Here is a 16479-nt window from a genome sequence, read left to right on the forward strand (position 1 = left end):
ATGACAACACCTGTACATATGACACTGCCCTTGTATATGACAACACCTGTACATATGACACAGCCCTTGTATATGATAACACCTGTACATATGACACATCCCGTGTATATGACAACACCTGTACATATGACACATCCCGTGTATATGACAACACCTGTACATATGAAACAGCCCGTGTATATGACAACACCTGTACATATGAAACAGCCCATGTATATGACAACACCTGTACATATGAAACAGTCCGTGTATATAGAGAATACTAGGTTAGTGCCGTGGATGGAGGAAGTTTATCTGGCAAGGCGGAGGAATTTATCGGGTGAGCCGAAGGCGAACCCGATAAAATCCGCAGCCGAGCCAGATAAACTTTCTCCATCCACGGCACTAACCTAGTATTCTATTTATCCTGTTACTTTGTTTAATTAAACACTATAAAACCTTAAAATTAATAAGAATCTTTAAAAGTAAGGGGGACAACTGTTTTTCCCTGTTGACGTCATCACACTCGGTATCCATGTTTAAATCGCCCCCAAAATAGTTCGTAAAACTGTTCAACTTTTTTAGTACGTTTATATTCAAAGTCATTGCATTTTAATACGTCAATATCAATTCAAAACATAAAAATACTTTTAAACGTGCATAAGCATGGATCAGTCTCTGAACATTATCTGATGATGTAACAATTATTCCGCAAGTCAGAGTACAGTACACAGGTCAAAATTCAAGATCACGAGTGTTTACAAACAATCGCAACATATTAAATGGATTTAAATGATGTTGATAGTGTTGAATGATCATAACTGCACCGGCAAAGAGATCATTCATTTCTGTTGTAAGTGAGATTTTGTCATTCACCACAGAAATGGAATAAACTATCGACGAGTATCGTTGAATGCTGTTTCACAGTTTCCAGCATTTGCGGGTGGGGTAAGATTTTCACATCTCATGAAGATTTCAGGTCGATTGTTTTGCCAGTGTCATTATTTTGCATAATGATGGGACTTTATGGGCGAGTGATTGCTGAGGTCGGCTGTTAGTGGTCCATTGATAAGATACTTCAACGGCAGTTCTGCTTTTCTTCTGACATTGCAGAATATATAAAAGAAGTTCGTTTTCGCGGTCACATGACCACCTGACTGTAGATAAACATCACGTGGTCTACTATCCTAATAAACTAAAGTTTACACGGCACCTTGTTATTGGACCGATTTGTATGCAGGTGACAGGATAAATGGCAACACCTGTGAATATGCCACATCCCGTGTATATGACAACACCTGTACATATGAAACAGCCCGTGTATATGACAACACCTGTACATATTAAACAGCCCATGTATATGACAACACCTGTACATATGAAACAGCCCGTGTATATGACAACACCTCTATATATGCCACATTCCGTGTATATGACAACACCTGTACATATGAAACAGCCCGTGTATATAACAACACCTATACATATGAAACAGCCCATGTACATGACAACACCTGTACAAATGAAACAGCCCGTGTATATGACAACACCTCTATATATGCCACATCCCGTGTATATGACAACACATATACATATGAAACAGCCCATGTATATTGCAACACCTGTACATATGAAACATCCCATGTATATGACAACACTTGTACATTTGACACAGCCCATGTATATGACATTACCTTTATATATGCCACATCCCGTGTATATTACAACAGCTGTGCATATGACACAGCCCGTGTATATGACAACACATATACATATTAAACAGCCCGTGTATATGACAACACCTGTACATATGACACAGCCCGTGTATATGGCAACACCTGTACATATGACACAGCCCGTGTATTTGACATCACTTGTACATATTTAAACAGGGCTTGAAAGATAAAATAGAATATTGTTAAATTATAACAATGGCCTCTTTCAATAAGTGGTACAGCAAGGTGTCGGCATTGAAATTTATTAGATGTCACCTGAGACAGTGAACGACCAGTGTTAGATAAATGAAAAAGAACAATTCATAACACACGTGTTTTACAGTCGGATTGTTTCCGTGTAAGTTTTGCAGCAGAATTACAAATTAAAACAGTCCAACACAGCTACATCGTATATGAGGATGAATTTTATTGGATCCCTGATAAAGACAGTTTAAGCTAGACCTTTCTGAGAAAACTCAATCAGTTGGTCAGGTGAACATTATCATATGTAACATGTGCTCTTTTTACCAAACCAGGTTACAAGACAGGATCATCCTTATTGCATTTACAAGAATACAAGTAACGTATCCGATGAACAATAACACCTGTAATGTAATTTAATTCTCGGTAATAGTGTCGAATTCGATGAATTGTGACTCTTTATAGCACATATGTAATATAAATGTTCGAAAAAAAGATCATTAATAAAAGTTTTGCAGTTTGAATTTCTGTTCAAGTCGAGAAAAGAAACGGCCATTTGTTTTGTATATTTTAACATATACGGAAATAAATTCCTCATGGTGAATATGATTATATTTGTTTTCCTTATTAAGTTCACAATATACATATTTGTCCTTAGTTTATAAGGTAGTTAAGCGTCTATGTGTTTTGTATATGTTTCTTCCTGTTTTGGATATTAACAATTGGAAAGTCGGTAATGAAGTGTTTTGGGTAGGATTTGGACTCTTTTCAAGTTTTACGTAAGTTTTAAAAAATGTTCAATAGTAATACCGTAAAACATAAGTTTTTTTTAAATATTGTATCGTACGTAATAGTTGTTGAAATAATGTACAACCGCACACAGCTAAGTCTCTTGAATTGCTTTACGATTTAAAAGATATGACCATTCTTTATCCTAATTTAGAACGATTCATTTAGCATAATTTTCCTTCCTAAACAAATAAACTGTAGCTGCTTTAATAGTTCCGCCCGAGATCTAAACGGTGTCTTTAAAGCTGAAACACACAAACACAGTTCAAATGTTTGTTTTTTTCAATAGAGCAAATATATGGGATAAGTGTTAAGATCTCAAGGTATTTAAAGACGAAATTTGCCTCACTTCCTTTTTTGAATACAATAACATTTGAATAAAAAGCACGAATCCAAAAAATAAATAAAAATGACGCTACTGTAAATGAAAAAAATAAGCTTACTTGAAAACTGTAAAACATATCCGTATTTTGGTTACTCACGATTGGTTCATCCTAAGCGCCTTTAAAAAAGAAGATACTAGTTTGACTTCAACGTTCAAAACTTTACTATTCCGGTCAACTAATAAAGCTGCTTCTCTTGAACCAACCGATGACATAAGCCGGGTTTCCATTACTCTGATATACTTGATATAATAATAATATTATATGTGTGTGAGTGTGTGTCCGTGATAATAAGATTATCAATGCAACCTATTTTATTACTCCCAAATAACATTTACCAAAATAAATACAATTGTTTTAATATACCAAAAAGAATGAATAGATGTCGAAAATAATTAATCTTATGAAGGACACTAAGTTTGATTTGAAAGAAAGGTGCAGAAAACATGGTATTTCTATCTTATGAGACAAAAGTAGATCACACTAAATCTTTTAGCACTCACCAATCATGTACTATATCTGCGGTTTCAGCTATTAAATACACGGCTAAAATCTGGTCATCAGTAATTAACAGTTTCAATGAATACACTATTTAGTGAGAATTTACAGGTTTATCACTCAAACTTTATGTTTGTTATACATGTGTATGAATTGATTGTGAATAAGAGTTCCACTTTAATCGTTGAGTGGCTTATAACCCCGTATAAATTACGGCAATATTAAATGTTTAAAAACAACGAAAGAATATCAATGAGCAATTTATAAAATACAAACAACTTGTAACCCGTTTCAAAGAAAATGATAAACATCTCTACTAACAGTGGTCCCCAGTTGCTTGTCCGAATTCGTTGTCTTATTAGTAGTTGGTCATAACATGACTTTAATATATTACGCTTTCAAATTAAGCAATGAATGACTCATATTACTATGATTCTCTAATTTTCAATATGCAATAATGGTTGAGAATATTTCATCGGATTTTCAAAAGTTCCATATTGAATATAAGTTAACCTATCCCTGTATTATTTCAAACACTTAAAATAAGTCAAACATATATAAATACATCCCCAACTAGTTCAATCTAAGAATCTGTTTCACGTTTTCCAATTCCAATGTCCGTCATCATAGCGCTTGCGTGTCTTTTATGTTTAGGTGATTTGGATATAATTACCATTAATCGAGGTTCTTTAACTAAACATGGACTAAACTGGCATTTAAAACATCAAATGGTACATCCCTACACATCCTTGAACGAAATTCAGCTCCTTGCATTCAAACTTTTATCAAATGTTAACGTGGTGTGCGTGAGCGTACGAATGCAGACGATTCCATAAAAATGCCAAAGACCAGGCAATGGTATATTTTGATCAACAGACGAGATAAATATATTTTATATTCATTATGCCAGAAAAAGTTGATTGCTATACATCTCTTGTCTAAATTGACACCTCTTTTAAACAAGAAGTTTGGCCCCTTTCGGTTTTAAACTTCTAATTCAACCTACACATTTTTATGTAAACAGACAACCCTTTATTTGCAAAAATGCTTGTTTTAGTGTTTCAAGTTTATCTCCTAAAATTCAGGTCATTGAATAATTGTACTTTTTTTACTTTTTAGGTCAATCGTCAATTAATAAATATTGTTAGTTTGACAGGCATTGTTCGGGATGACGTTATTAATGACTGAGATAGAGCAAAGTTGGGTTCGATTTTAACACTTTGCACTACCGGCTATAATAAAGTCACCTTACTCTTACTGGAAACTAATTTAGAAATTAAACATGCTATCAATAAGCTTTAGAGACATTTGCAGGACAAAGATGATATTTTGGATATTTACTGAACTCTGCATCGTTCGATCCTGTATGGCAGGTTTGTAAATGTAAAATTATGTTAAATGTTTAAGTATAGGAAATGTCAAACTATTGATTTTATATAAAGTAAGAGAATCAGAGGAAACATTTGATACAGCATAAAATTATTTTCATCTTTAAAACAAATTCCTTCCAGTGACAGCAATTATAGACGGGAAGGAGGTGGATTGCAATAAATATTGCGTGTGTTTTAAAGAAGGAACGTCAAGATGTGAATATAGTAACGTATGTACAGACGGATGTGTTGCAACCGTTTTTGGTCACAGATGTGTTCACTCCTGTCCCGAAAACTGCTACACGTGCAAATATAATTATTGTTTGACAGGCATTGTTCGGGGTGACGTTATTAATAACTACTATTGAGCAAATGTGTGTTCGTTTTACACAATTTGCACTACCAGCTATAATAAAGTCACCTAACTTTTAATGGAAATTGATTAAGAAAAGAAAAACCTCACTAAACCTTTATCTCCATTATATCGTTTCAGAGAATTTAGCAAGACAAAGATGAAATTTTGGATATTTACTGTCCTCTGCTTCGTTCGAGCTTGTATGGCAGGTATGTAGATGTAAAATTTTGAATATTTAAGTATAGTGTGTTAAACTATCGGTTTTATCTAATGTAAAAGCAACAAAGGACACATTTGATACAGCATATTACCATCTTTAAAACAAATTCCTTTCAGTGACGGTAATGATTGACGGAGAGGAGGTGAATTGCCATAAAAACTGTGTGTGTTGTAAAGGAGGAAGGTCAAAATGTGACTTTGATAACCGCTGTACAGACGGATGTGTTGCAACCATATATAGTCACAGATGTCATAACTCTTGTCCTGAAAACTGCTACACGTGTGAACATAATTATGGCAGAATATGTTTCACTTGCAAAGATACATTTTATGATAAAAACAGTTCTTGTAGGAAGCAGTGTTCTGTCGGGTGTGAAAATAAAACTTGTAATGACGATGGAATGTGTAGCCCTTGTAAAGCTGATTTCGAAGGGCCTAGGTGCGAGTCATGTATACCAGGAAAATATGGTTCAAATTGTATTTTAAACTGTGCAAATCAGAACTGCCACTGTACGACTGACAGAGATTGCATTTGTTGTAAAAATGGCTTCTATGGCAGCATCACTTATTGTCAAACACCTTGTTCCATTGGATGTCAAAATGGAGTTTGCAATGATGATGGAACGTGTAACTGTACCTCAAGATTTAATGGAACTACATGTAGTGCTTGCATATCCGGATATCACGGTACACACTGCAATGAACTCTGTTCTGTAGGCTGTGTTAGTCAATGTTTAAAAGATGGTACGTGTACCTGTCGAGATGACTTTATAGGAACAACATGTGATACATGTTCAGATGGACGATACGGTGATCGATGTGATCAAGTATGCAGTGTCGGTTGTAACAAAACATTGGCTTGTGATAGAAACAACGGCTCCTGTGTAGTCTTCCTAATTTCACAGGCGATAAATGTGAACAATGCACAGGTGGCCTTTACGGTCAATCATGTACCTTACGTTGTCCGGATACTTGCAAAGAGGGCACATGCTCGCAGTATGAAGGGATATGCACACATGGTTGTGTTGCCGGATATTCGGGTGATAATTGCACAACCCCTTGTGACAATACATGCGCAACATGTCAACAATCTAATACATCATACTGCGATTCATGCTTCAATGATTACAGTGGATCAACCTGTCGATGTCCTCCTAACTGCAACTGTGCGTTTGGATGTGATATTTGTGTTTCATGTTCGCATGGGTACACTAATCCTGAACTACAATGCAAGTGTCAATCGAAATATTGTATCGATAGTGGGTGTGATCAATGTATTAACCAAATGTTTTATGTTGATAACAATGCGTGCTGTGAATGTCCAGAAAATTGCAAAAATGGTACGTGCAAAGGTGGACCAGAATGTATTTCTGGTTGCATTGACGGCTTTTACGGTATGGATTGTTCTCAAAGTTGTTTGTCCCTGAGTACGGACTGTTTAAGATGTACTCAGATTCATGGAAAGTGTTTGGAGTGTAACAACGGTTTTTATCTCAACGACAATGGTAGCTGTATAAGTTGCAGTAGTAGCTGTAAAGGTGGGATTTGCAATTGTGCGAAAGTAAATGGCTGCATCAATGACCTTGAAGGCAGATATTGCTCAGGTATGTGTCGTTGCCATCAACACTCTTTACTTTACATATTAAAAACGTTTGTCTGTATGACTCACTAGTACATTTAAAAAAATAAAGAAATTAGTTAGTTTTATAAACATTTCGATTGAATTTTGCATATCGAAAACTTCGCTGCGAATGATACCCACGTAAATGCTTCACTCCGGTGTAACTTATATAAGGCTTGTTTTAAGTATTTTATTTTAGTTGTGATGTCCTCATCATTGATTTGTATATTGTTGTAGGTTGAAACACTGAAAAAAGATCTAGCTCTCAACAAGTATCGGAATACGTTAAAAGCGTACTTATGAAAAAGAGAACATGTATAGATACATTAATTTACTTACCAGTGTCTCTGCATTAGACAATTTATGTAGCAGCTGGTAAAAATAAGAATGGTTACATTAAAAAACATTTGACTTGTTTAAAAGGTTGTGCCGAGTGTAGGGCTTAAGCGATAATCCACAAATAATGAGGTTAATGTGATATAAGCTAGTCGACTTGTTATTCCACATAAATAACTTTTTTTAACTTCAGCTTAAGGGTAACATGACTAACGTCTATTTCTACAAAGATTGAGGTAGCAATAAGCTTAAATACAAGTACTCTGATCAGTTACAACAATGGTTTTCATGTTAATTTTGCCTTGCACTCTATGACGTATATTCGGAATTTTGAAACAAGGTAGTGTTAATAATATGTTTTGTATACAATCTGTTACATCATGGAGTTAAACTTGTCCGGTGGTTAAGACATGGGGAAGGATCGGACGATTGATGAGTTTTCCCTTATATCTTCCTGATACAAATGGGCATAGATTTTAGTAAAAATAATTAAAAATGTAGCCTTTTCACTTTTAAAGTTTATTAAAGTAATTTAGAAAGTTGTTGAAATTCGCAATGCATTTTACCAACTAAGGTAAAGTTATGACTAAAGTTACATCATAAGATTAAGTAGCGTATAAATGTTTTTACAGTAAATCAAATATTTCTTTTAATAACATATCTGTATATTATACACTAAAATTGTGTAATGTAGTTGGCTACCAGTTGATACCAACATTGTTATTTCAGAACAACGAATTGACATTGGTTCTTCAACAATAAGGGCCCTCTCAGCTTTATCGGTTGTTTTGGGCCTTTCGCTTATTTGCACAGCTGCTGGTTGCTACATGTGGAACAGACGAAGGTCTAAACCAACAGGTAAAGTTATATTAGTTTGTATATTGATATGCATCGTGCTGATACTCATTTTCATAAATTTTAATTTGAAATAATAATGATATATCCGGACAAACCAAGTAAGTTTTCATCAAAATAATATCAAAGAGCTCCTGTCTCAAATAAACACAAGCATATGGAAAAGTAAGTATTTACCTTGAAATCTATGAGATGCCCTATATAACAATTTCAGCACAGGACGATCAAAGTGAAACCGTGATGTCATATGAACAGCTACAAGGACAGACTAACGAACCAACATACACGAATGCTGACGAAAGTTATTCCGTTCTTTCAGTGTAGATGTTCAAATGTATAATTAAGGGGGTGTAGCGAGATTGTTCATTTTTATACGGAATCTAGAGCACAGTGACGTTTGTTTTTACATATTTTGCTAGTTTATAAGGTACAGTCTGTCTTAGTTTCAATAGGTATCGAGTATTGGTTACTTAATTTCAGAACAATATATCCAGTGTGTACATCATATTACGTTACAACCATATATATATTTATCCTGTCACTTGCATACAAATCGGTCCAATAACAAAATGCCGTGTAAAGTTTAGTGTATTAAAATAGTAGACCCCGTCATGTTTATCTACAGTCTGTTGGTCATGTGACCGCGAAAACGGACTTTTTCTATTCTGATATGTAAGAGTGTTTAAATATCTTATCAATAGTCCGCCAACAACCGACCACAACAATCACTCCCTCATAAATTCCCATCATGACACAGGCAAAAAAATCGGCCAGAAAATCTGCATGTTTACTAATGCTGAACCCGCAAATGCTGCAAACTGCGTAGCATTCAACGATAATTAATTTCATTTCTGTGATGAACGGAAAAGCTCACTTACAACAGCGATGAATTATCTCTTTGGCGGTGCATTTCTGAACATCAACACTTTATCCTTTCATATCAACGTGAATTAAATATTTTTAACATGTGGTGACACTGATTTTGACATTTTGAACGATGACCTGTGTTCTGTAGTCTGTGACTTGCAGAATAATTGTTACATCAATAGATACTGTTTGGTGACTGTTCCATTATGCACTATAAAATCCATTTATGTTTGGAATTAAAATTGACGTATTTGGATGCAACAACTTTGCTATAAATGTATTGAATAAAGTTAAAGAAAAGAACTATTTTCGGGCAAATTCAAACATAGGTACCTAGGCCCCGTTTTACTAACAGTTCGTAAGTTGTGCGTAAGTTTTACGTACATTTTCAACTTACGTAAATAATACGAATTGCGTACGTGCGTTTTACTAAAATTTCGTAAGTGTAAATATTTGCGTAGGAATAAATAATGCGTAACTCTCCGATTGGAGGTAGAAAACTCTTTTGGCGCGCACATGTCAAAAAGATAAACAATGACGACACCGCAGAAGTTTAAAAGGAAAGAGAATTGGTCCAGAGCAGAGCATGAAATGCTGAGGTATTCATTCCTTGATGAAAGCCATGCCATTGAAAGCAAGTCCAACCATTACTCATGTCGATGAAGAAAAATCGTGGAAGAGGAATGAAAAGAGGTGGGGTATTTTTTTAAAATATTGTTTTGGAACTTTGACTATGACGGATGACGACAATTATCAGATACTATGTTACAGTTTTATACTGCTTTTTGATATAGGTATAGTTGTTTTAGTTGTTTTATGTTTCATTCAAATATTGTAACGATTTGTTTCACAAAGGTATCCATATATGTTAATTTGTAAGTTACACATGTATTTGTAGTGTCAGCCGTTCGGGCACACACTCTTTCTTTCACAATTTATTGTTAGTATGTTTTAATCATAGCACCCGCCCGTCCCTGATATCCTCTAAGAAGCTTTAGTAATAAAATTTAAAGAAAAAATATTTGACTTTCAGACTGAATGCCCAGGGCGTCTGCATTAGAACTCTTGATGAGTTTAATAAGAAATTAACCAACATCAAGATGGACGTGAAGAGGAGGCGTCAGATGGCAGCGCTGACAGGTGGTGTGACTCTGTATCTGTTCTGATACATAGAAGGGCCACTTCTGGCATATATCTACGGGGTGACTCCTCCAAAGTTCAATGAGCAGGAGGAGAAGGTAAATTATTACTTATTTGCAACTTATCTTTCATCTTTAATTATTTCAGGAATCTTACAATTATAGTTAAAATAACGTTAAAATTATTGTTTTGTTAATACATATTTAAAGCTGCGCTCTCACAGATTAAGCGTTTTGACAACTTTTTATTGTCTTGAAACGAGGCATTTTTTGCGAAAATCCTTATAAACCAGTTATATAAGACAGCTGACAAAATATTAGATCTCAGATTTTAATAATTAAGTTAAAAATTAATGTTTTATGCATTTTTCATTAACTGTTACGGTCTAAGCCATAAAATATTAATTTTCGGAAAAATGAAAATCTACGATCTGATTTTTTGTCAGCAATCTTCTATCATTGGTTTACATATATCTATGCAAAACATTGCCCTTTCCAAGACAAAAAATAAAAAAAGTTGCAAAAATGGTAAATCTGTGAGAGTGCAGCTTTTAAATTCCATTACAAGATGCTTTTTTTTTAAATTTGGTAAAATTGTTTTACAGATGATTCAGCTGATTGGTGATTAAGCCATAGTTTTTTTCTGGGGTTGACACCTTTGCTTAAAATAGTAAGATTTCTTACCTGCCTCAAATGAATACCATGGATGTATCTGTCAATATTTTTTTATTATAGGTGTTATTAAATTTGAATAAAAATGAGTATATAATGATGTCATTCTAAAAGAATTGGTGATTCTCAGGTCATTTATATGTATCTTTTTTATTTTAAATAACACTAATGTATTTATATGTGTATATATTTTACTGCAGAAACAAATCCATCATCTTTGGTGCTGCACCATACTGCCAAACAGCTACATGTTCATCGTTTGCAGTTATGTCAATTTACCTCAAACATAGTGTTTCCTGCAATGTCCCAGGGGGCTGCCATGATTCCAAAAAGGTAGAACACAAAATATGACTAAGTAAACATACAAACTTGAGACAGACTGTGTTATGGTAGTGTCTTCATGCCAAAAGAGTCATGCAATGGATACAAAAGGTTAAACAGTTACTATCAAAACCCCAAAACTGTGAAAAATACATATTAAAATGAAACTTTAAGCCACACCAAAGTGGTCACTGGAGCAAGTACTCAGATTGTTCTACATGCTGTTAAGATATTTATGCATAAAATTATAGGTCAGACGGTACCTTTCTGTCTAAATATTTTTACATTTGAAATTCTTTTTAAAGACTTAGTAAGATTTTGAAAAATGTACATATATAAATGTGTGTATTTTTATATTTCAGTACAACACCAACTGCAGCAAAAGTGACAAGAGTTTCCAAGATTACATCTACAAGCAACTTGAAAAGACTTCTTAAATGCCAGAGTGAGCTCTATGAGCAAATATTACATCTGTCAATTGACTATCTCCTTTATTACAATTTATTTCATGAATGATAACTTAAATAAAATGTGACTCAGCAACTGTTTTAAATCAACAAACATTCTAACATAAACCTTTGAAGTCTTATAGTAGAATCATATACCTGGAAGTCTTTGATTATTTTATCTACTTAAAAAACTCACAATCCACTTAAATATTGCTGACACTTGAAGCTTTGCATATTTTATTCACTATTGCACTTCATAAATCTTTATTTACCTGTCAACCTATTCATATTCAAGTAATCTAATATGAAAATACATATGGAAAAGCACTTTCATTTAAAGTTACATCTATCAAACATTGTAATCACAAAAAGGGGCTCATAATCATACATTTTATGATATGGTATTTTTGTACCAATAGCTGAATGTATCAATTGGCTATTGTTTAGAGAGATAATATGTCAATTTATTTGTTTTGTAAATGTGTTTTTAAATTGTTATTTATACTGTCAACGCTATTTTAACATATGTATGATTGTCAGCCTTCATGTACTGTTTTGTTCAATGTTATAATCATCTTCTCCATAAGTAATGTCAGTGATTATCAAAATGATACAGCATCAAATTCATGTATAATCATTTTTAAAGGGACTCGTTCATGTTTTATATGGTTAGACATTGATTTTTTTTATTTCCTATGAAATGTGAATAAAAAGCTTGTAGCAATGATAAAACACTACAAAAGTTCAAATAAGCTCAGAAAATACGGCATAAAATGCTTTATTTTGCCAAAGTCAGGCTATTTAAAATTAAATCATTTTAGGTTTAGATTTACTATTAAAATGTTGTTCATATGATTATAGCAGTTGCTTTTTGGTCTTTCTTCATAAAAGTTAGTAAAATAATTCAATTTCAACAATTTGAAAATAAATAATCTATTAACAGTCCCTTTCTGATAATGATTGCTACTATTGTGTTGTTGTTTTTCAAGTTAAACTTTATGTAAAATGTCAATTTTAAATTCACACAAATAAAGTTTTCACTTATTTCACAGATAGGTATGTTTTACCTTTGTCTTTTTCACTTTGTTGAAATGATAATAATGATAACTCTATGGAATTCAAATATTAGCACAAACACTTCATGTTATTGAGATATTGAGATGCACACTTTCTATTTTGTATTGAATAATTAATAAAATCCCTAGAATGACATTTTATTCCTCTTGATTGCTTTTACTTCAATACATACTGCAAAAATGGTGCCACCATCAATGCAAAAAAACTAAGTGCATCCACTTCCCTTGACAGTATTATGAGTTTTTGTTGTTTACCATTATATAGAGGAACATGACCTGCCTACAAACTATGCGATCTTGGATTCAATCCAAAACTACTTTTGTGATTTTCCACATCAACACTTAGTAATGTTGACTTGGGAAACAAGACAGTTTATAAACCAAACATATACCCTATGTCCATAAGTATTTTACTGAATATAAACATATCAAATTAATAATTCACAAGTGGGCAAGAAATCAGAACAAAAATCACATTAATAAATACCGTGAGAGAAACATCATTCAACAGATTACAAAATCAAAGTATTTTTTAAGTTAACAATGTTTAAAAAAAGAACCTCAAATGTCTATTCATTACAATTTAAACAGTTAAAATTGTTCAAAATATCTATAAAAGAAAAAAAATAACAGTATTTATTAACCAAAAGTTCATTAAAAATGGAATGGTAAGCATTTTGACACTTGTGGAGACAAAAATAACAATAAATGTTTAAATAACAATAAATGTTTTGGATGACTAACTAACACATCCAGGGTATTTATATTGAAATCTGGCAATGAGGGCTGCTCTTGCCCTCTGGGCATTGGGGTCAACTAGCCACAAGTATGGTGGTGCATTTCATGGTGCAACTTGAATCTGTCCATCAAACTGCACCCCTCCATCAATGCACAATAATGTTGTGCAGCAAACTTCTCTGGGGTGATCTGCAAAAACCCTCCTGTTTTATGAAGACATCTGATTCAAAATAAATGATTTTGTTTAAATATAGAAAAAAATGTTCATTGGAAAATAACATATAACAGATGAAATGCCTTATGGCTTTCTATAATATGCTTCCAGGTGAACTAAAGATTTTATCAAAGAAATATATTTTTATAGGATATTTTACTATTTGGATGTTTATAATACAATTACACTACCTTACATAAGAATTAAAACTATTGGTACAAAATTTCAAGTAGTAAAATTATAATATTCAACAGACTTGCTAACTAGCTTTCCATTATGATTAAGTTACATTGAACAGGAATGGTTTATAAAAGAAACCTATTGAACATAGAAATAGCCTGCTTGACTATTCCACAAGTTTTAATGTAATTCATTGAAAGACTGTATGTCAATTTTTAACTGAAAAAGGTGATTTAATTCATTTCATGAATAAGAATGTTCCTAATTGTCTAAATTGGCTTTGCTTTTATAGGTATAAAATCTATTTAGTAAGCCTGTCATAAAGTTGAATACATTACTGAAAAAGACAGTATAATGTGCACATTAACATTGTCATTGTTGCTCACAAAACAGTATCCACAACTTCAAAGTGGAACCCATCCAGGCTATCTATATTAACTTAAATTATTATTTTCTATGAAATATTTATAATTAACAATTACACTGCCCATGCTTAGAGCCTATCTTTTCTTGATGAGAAAGAACATAATTAGTAGGAAAATGTATAGGATTTTTCAAGATCTCATATCACATATTGGATTTAATTATATATATTTCAAATGTCTGTTAAAAAAAAGTTTGATACATCTTTAAAATTTCATTTTCATGCAACACCAAAGAAATTAATTGAAATCATTAAATGATCAACATGAAGTTTTACTTACTTGCAAAACAGATAGTATCATACACATACAGAGCTTCTGGAGACGCCATGAACAAGTCCACCCTCACTTTAGAATTCCCCTTTCGCCAAGAACTGTGGTGTTATGAGGAACTTCCGGTACAACAAAGAACCAAACAATTTAATATAATATAACACTTCTTTTTGAAACATACATATATAAAATGAAGGTAATATGTGGGTACCGGTAATATGTATATATCAAAATTTTGAACTAGACATACAGTATTGTTTGTTTCAGTAATAAGTTCCACCGAGTCAGCACGTAAAGAAATGTTTCACGAGTGGCTTGATACAAGTGTAATATTTACTTTTTGTTGTCACAAGATGACTTATATTGCAATCTTACACTGAAAAAACAACAAGTTTTATGCTAATCGATAGCTTACCTGATAACCACACTAAATTTTAGCCAAATGACATCATACTGCAAACTAAACTAAATGACATCCTTGCATTTCCTTCCCGGCATTAAATGTTTGTATTAATGTATCATTGTATGCATCTTTAAAATAAAACGGTAGATTTTGGAATGAAAGGAGAATATAAGGTTGATTACAGAAGAGTTTGGAAGTAATCAAGGCAACAACGATTGTGTTGTAACAAAGTTTTTGGAAGAAAAGCGCAACAATAAGCGAAAACCCTACCTGAGTGACTCTATTTGTATAAATTACCGGTAAAATGATGTTTACATAGATGTGCCATTGCAGCAAGAGCCAAGACTACAATATTTCCAGTACACAGCACATTTCAGTTTGTAGATTATAAGTTGCAAATAAATGAATGTCATGCAATATCACATATTGGGGATTAAATGACACCCAAAAGAAATAAAGCACAATCACTATTACAAACAACTTTTTTTTAAATCTCAGACACTCGTTTCCTTCATCCGGATAGAGAGAATATTCGGATAAAAATTTAAATTTCACATTACATTGATACAAACAATCCACAGTCTTTCAAAACACGTTTAAACCATGATTTAATATCTACGATGTGCTCATCCGATGCCTTTGTTTTCAAATCAGTTGGAAAAGCAAGTTATGTGAAAGTTTATAAAACAACAGTTTCAAGCGTTGACACATCCAAGGTGACGGTCAGATCTAAGGGAGGCTATCGTGAAAGAACTTAATTCATGCTATAGAAACGAGCTATTGAAACGCTTACTGTACCATCAGATTTTATCTCATCAAATATAAACATGTTTTACCTTTGTCATCACTGGAGTGGCATGAATTCGCATGGTTTTTGGTTTAATGTCGTCTTCAATGAGGTTGTGCAAATCAATTATTGGCTGCCTGGATAACCTGTACTTTAGTTTTACCTCACTATCGTTCAAATTATTAACAAATCTACTCTATCGCGAAAATTACGGGGTTGACGACGTCGGGGATCTCATCCGTCGGCCATATTTACGCTTTTCATAACAAACTTACGGATGCTTTTTTTAAAGTAGTTTTACGCAAAAACTTACGTGCATACGTACGTACGAACTTTTTAGTAAAACGCAGTTACGCTAAAAAATTGTGCGTACGCAAAAACTTACGAAAATATTGGAGTTACGCTTACGTAAGTCCGTTAGTAAAACGGGGCCCTAGTTTACTTGCTAATTTAAGGTAATTTATCGTTTTTTTAATGAACAAAGTAACATGATAAATAGAATAGGTTAGTGCCGTGGATGTTAATCTGGCTCGGCTACGAAATTTATCGGGTTCGCCGTTGGCTGCTCCTCCATTAGGCTGCTGGGTTAATCAAGTAAAATATCATAGTTCCTTGTC

General features: G+C 33.3%; 1 protein-coding gene and 1 long non-coding RNA gene across 2 annotated transcripts; both read left to right on the plus strand.

Annotated features, from left to right (window-relative positions):
* The first annotated feature begins 2612 nt into the window (after positions 1-2612).
* Positions 2613-5786, plus strand: LOC128205372 (uncharacterized). The gene is made up of 3 exons (XR_008256228.1): positions 2613-2674; positions 5429-5499; positions 5627-5786. It is a non-coding gene; the product is annotated as an uncharacterized LOC128205372 (long non-coding RNA).
* A 729-nt stretch (positions 5787-6515) lies between these two features.
* LOC128205371 (proprotein convertase subtilisin/kexin type 5-like) lies at positions 6516-9493 on the plus strand. Its single transcript, XM_052906951.1, has 3 exons — positions 6516-7113; positions 8196-8324; positions 8536-9493. The coding sequence occupies exons 1-3, from the start codon at positions 6795-6797 to the stop codon at positions 8643-8645; spliced, it is 558 nt and encodes a 185-aa protein (XP_052762911.1). The 5' UTR covers positions 6516-6794; the 3' UTR covers positions 8646-9493.
* The last annotated feature ends 6986 nt before the right edge of the window (positions 9494-16479 follow it).

The sequence above is a fragment of the Mya arenaria genome, chromosome 10 (assembly GCF_026914265.1).
Source record: "Mya arenaria isolate MELC-2E11 chromosome 10, ASM2691426v1".
NCBI lineage: Eukaryota > Metazoa > Mollusca > Bivalvia > Myida > Myidae > Mya > Mya arenaria.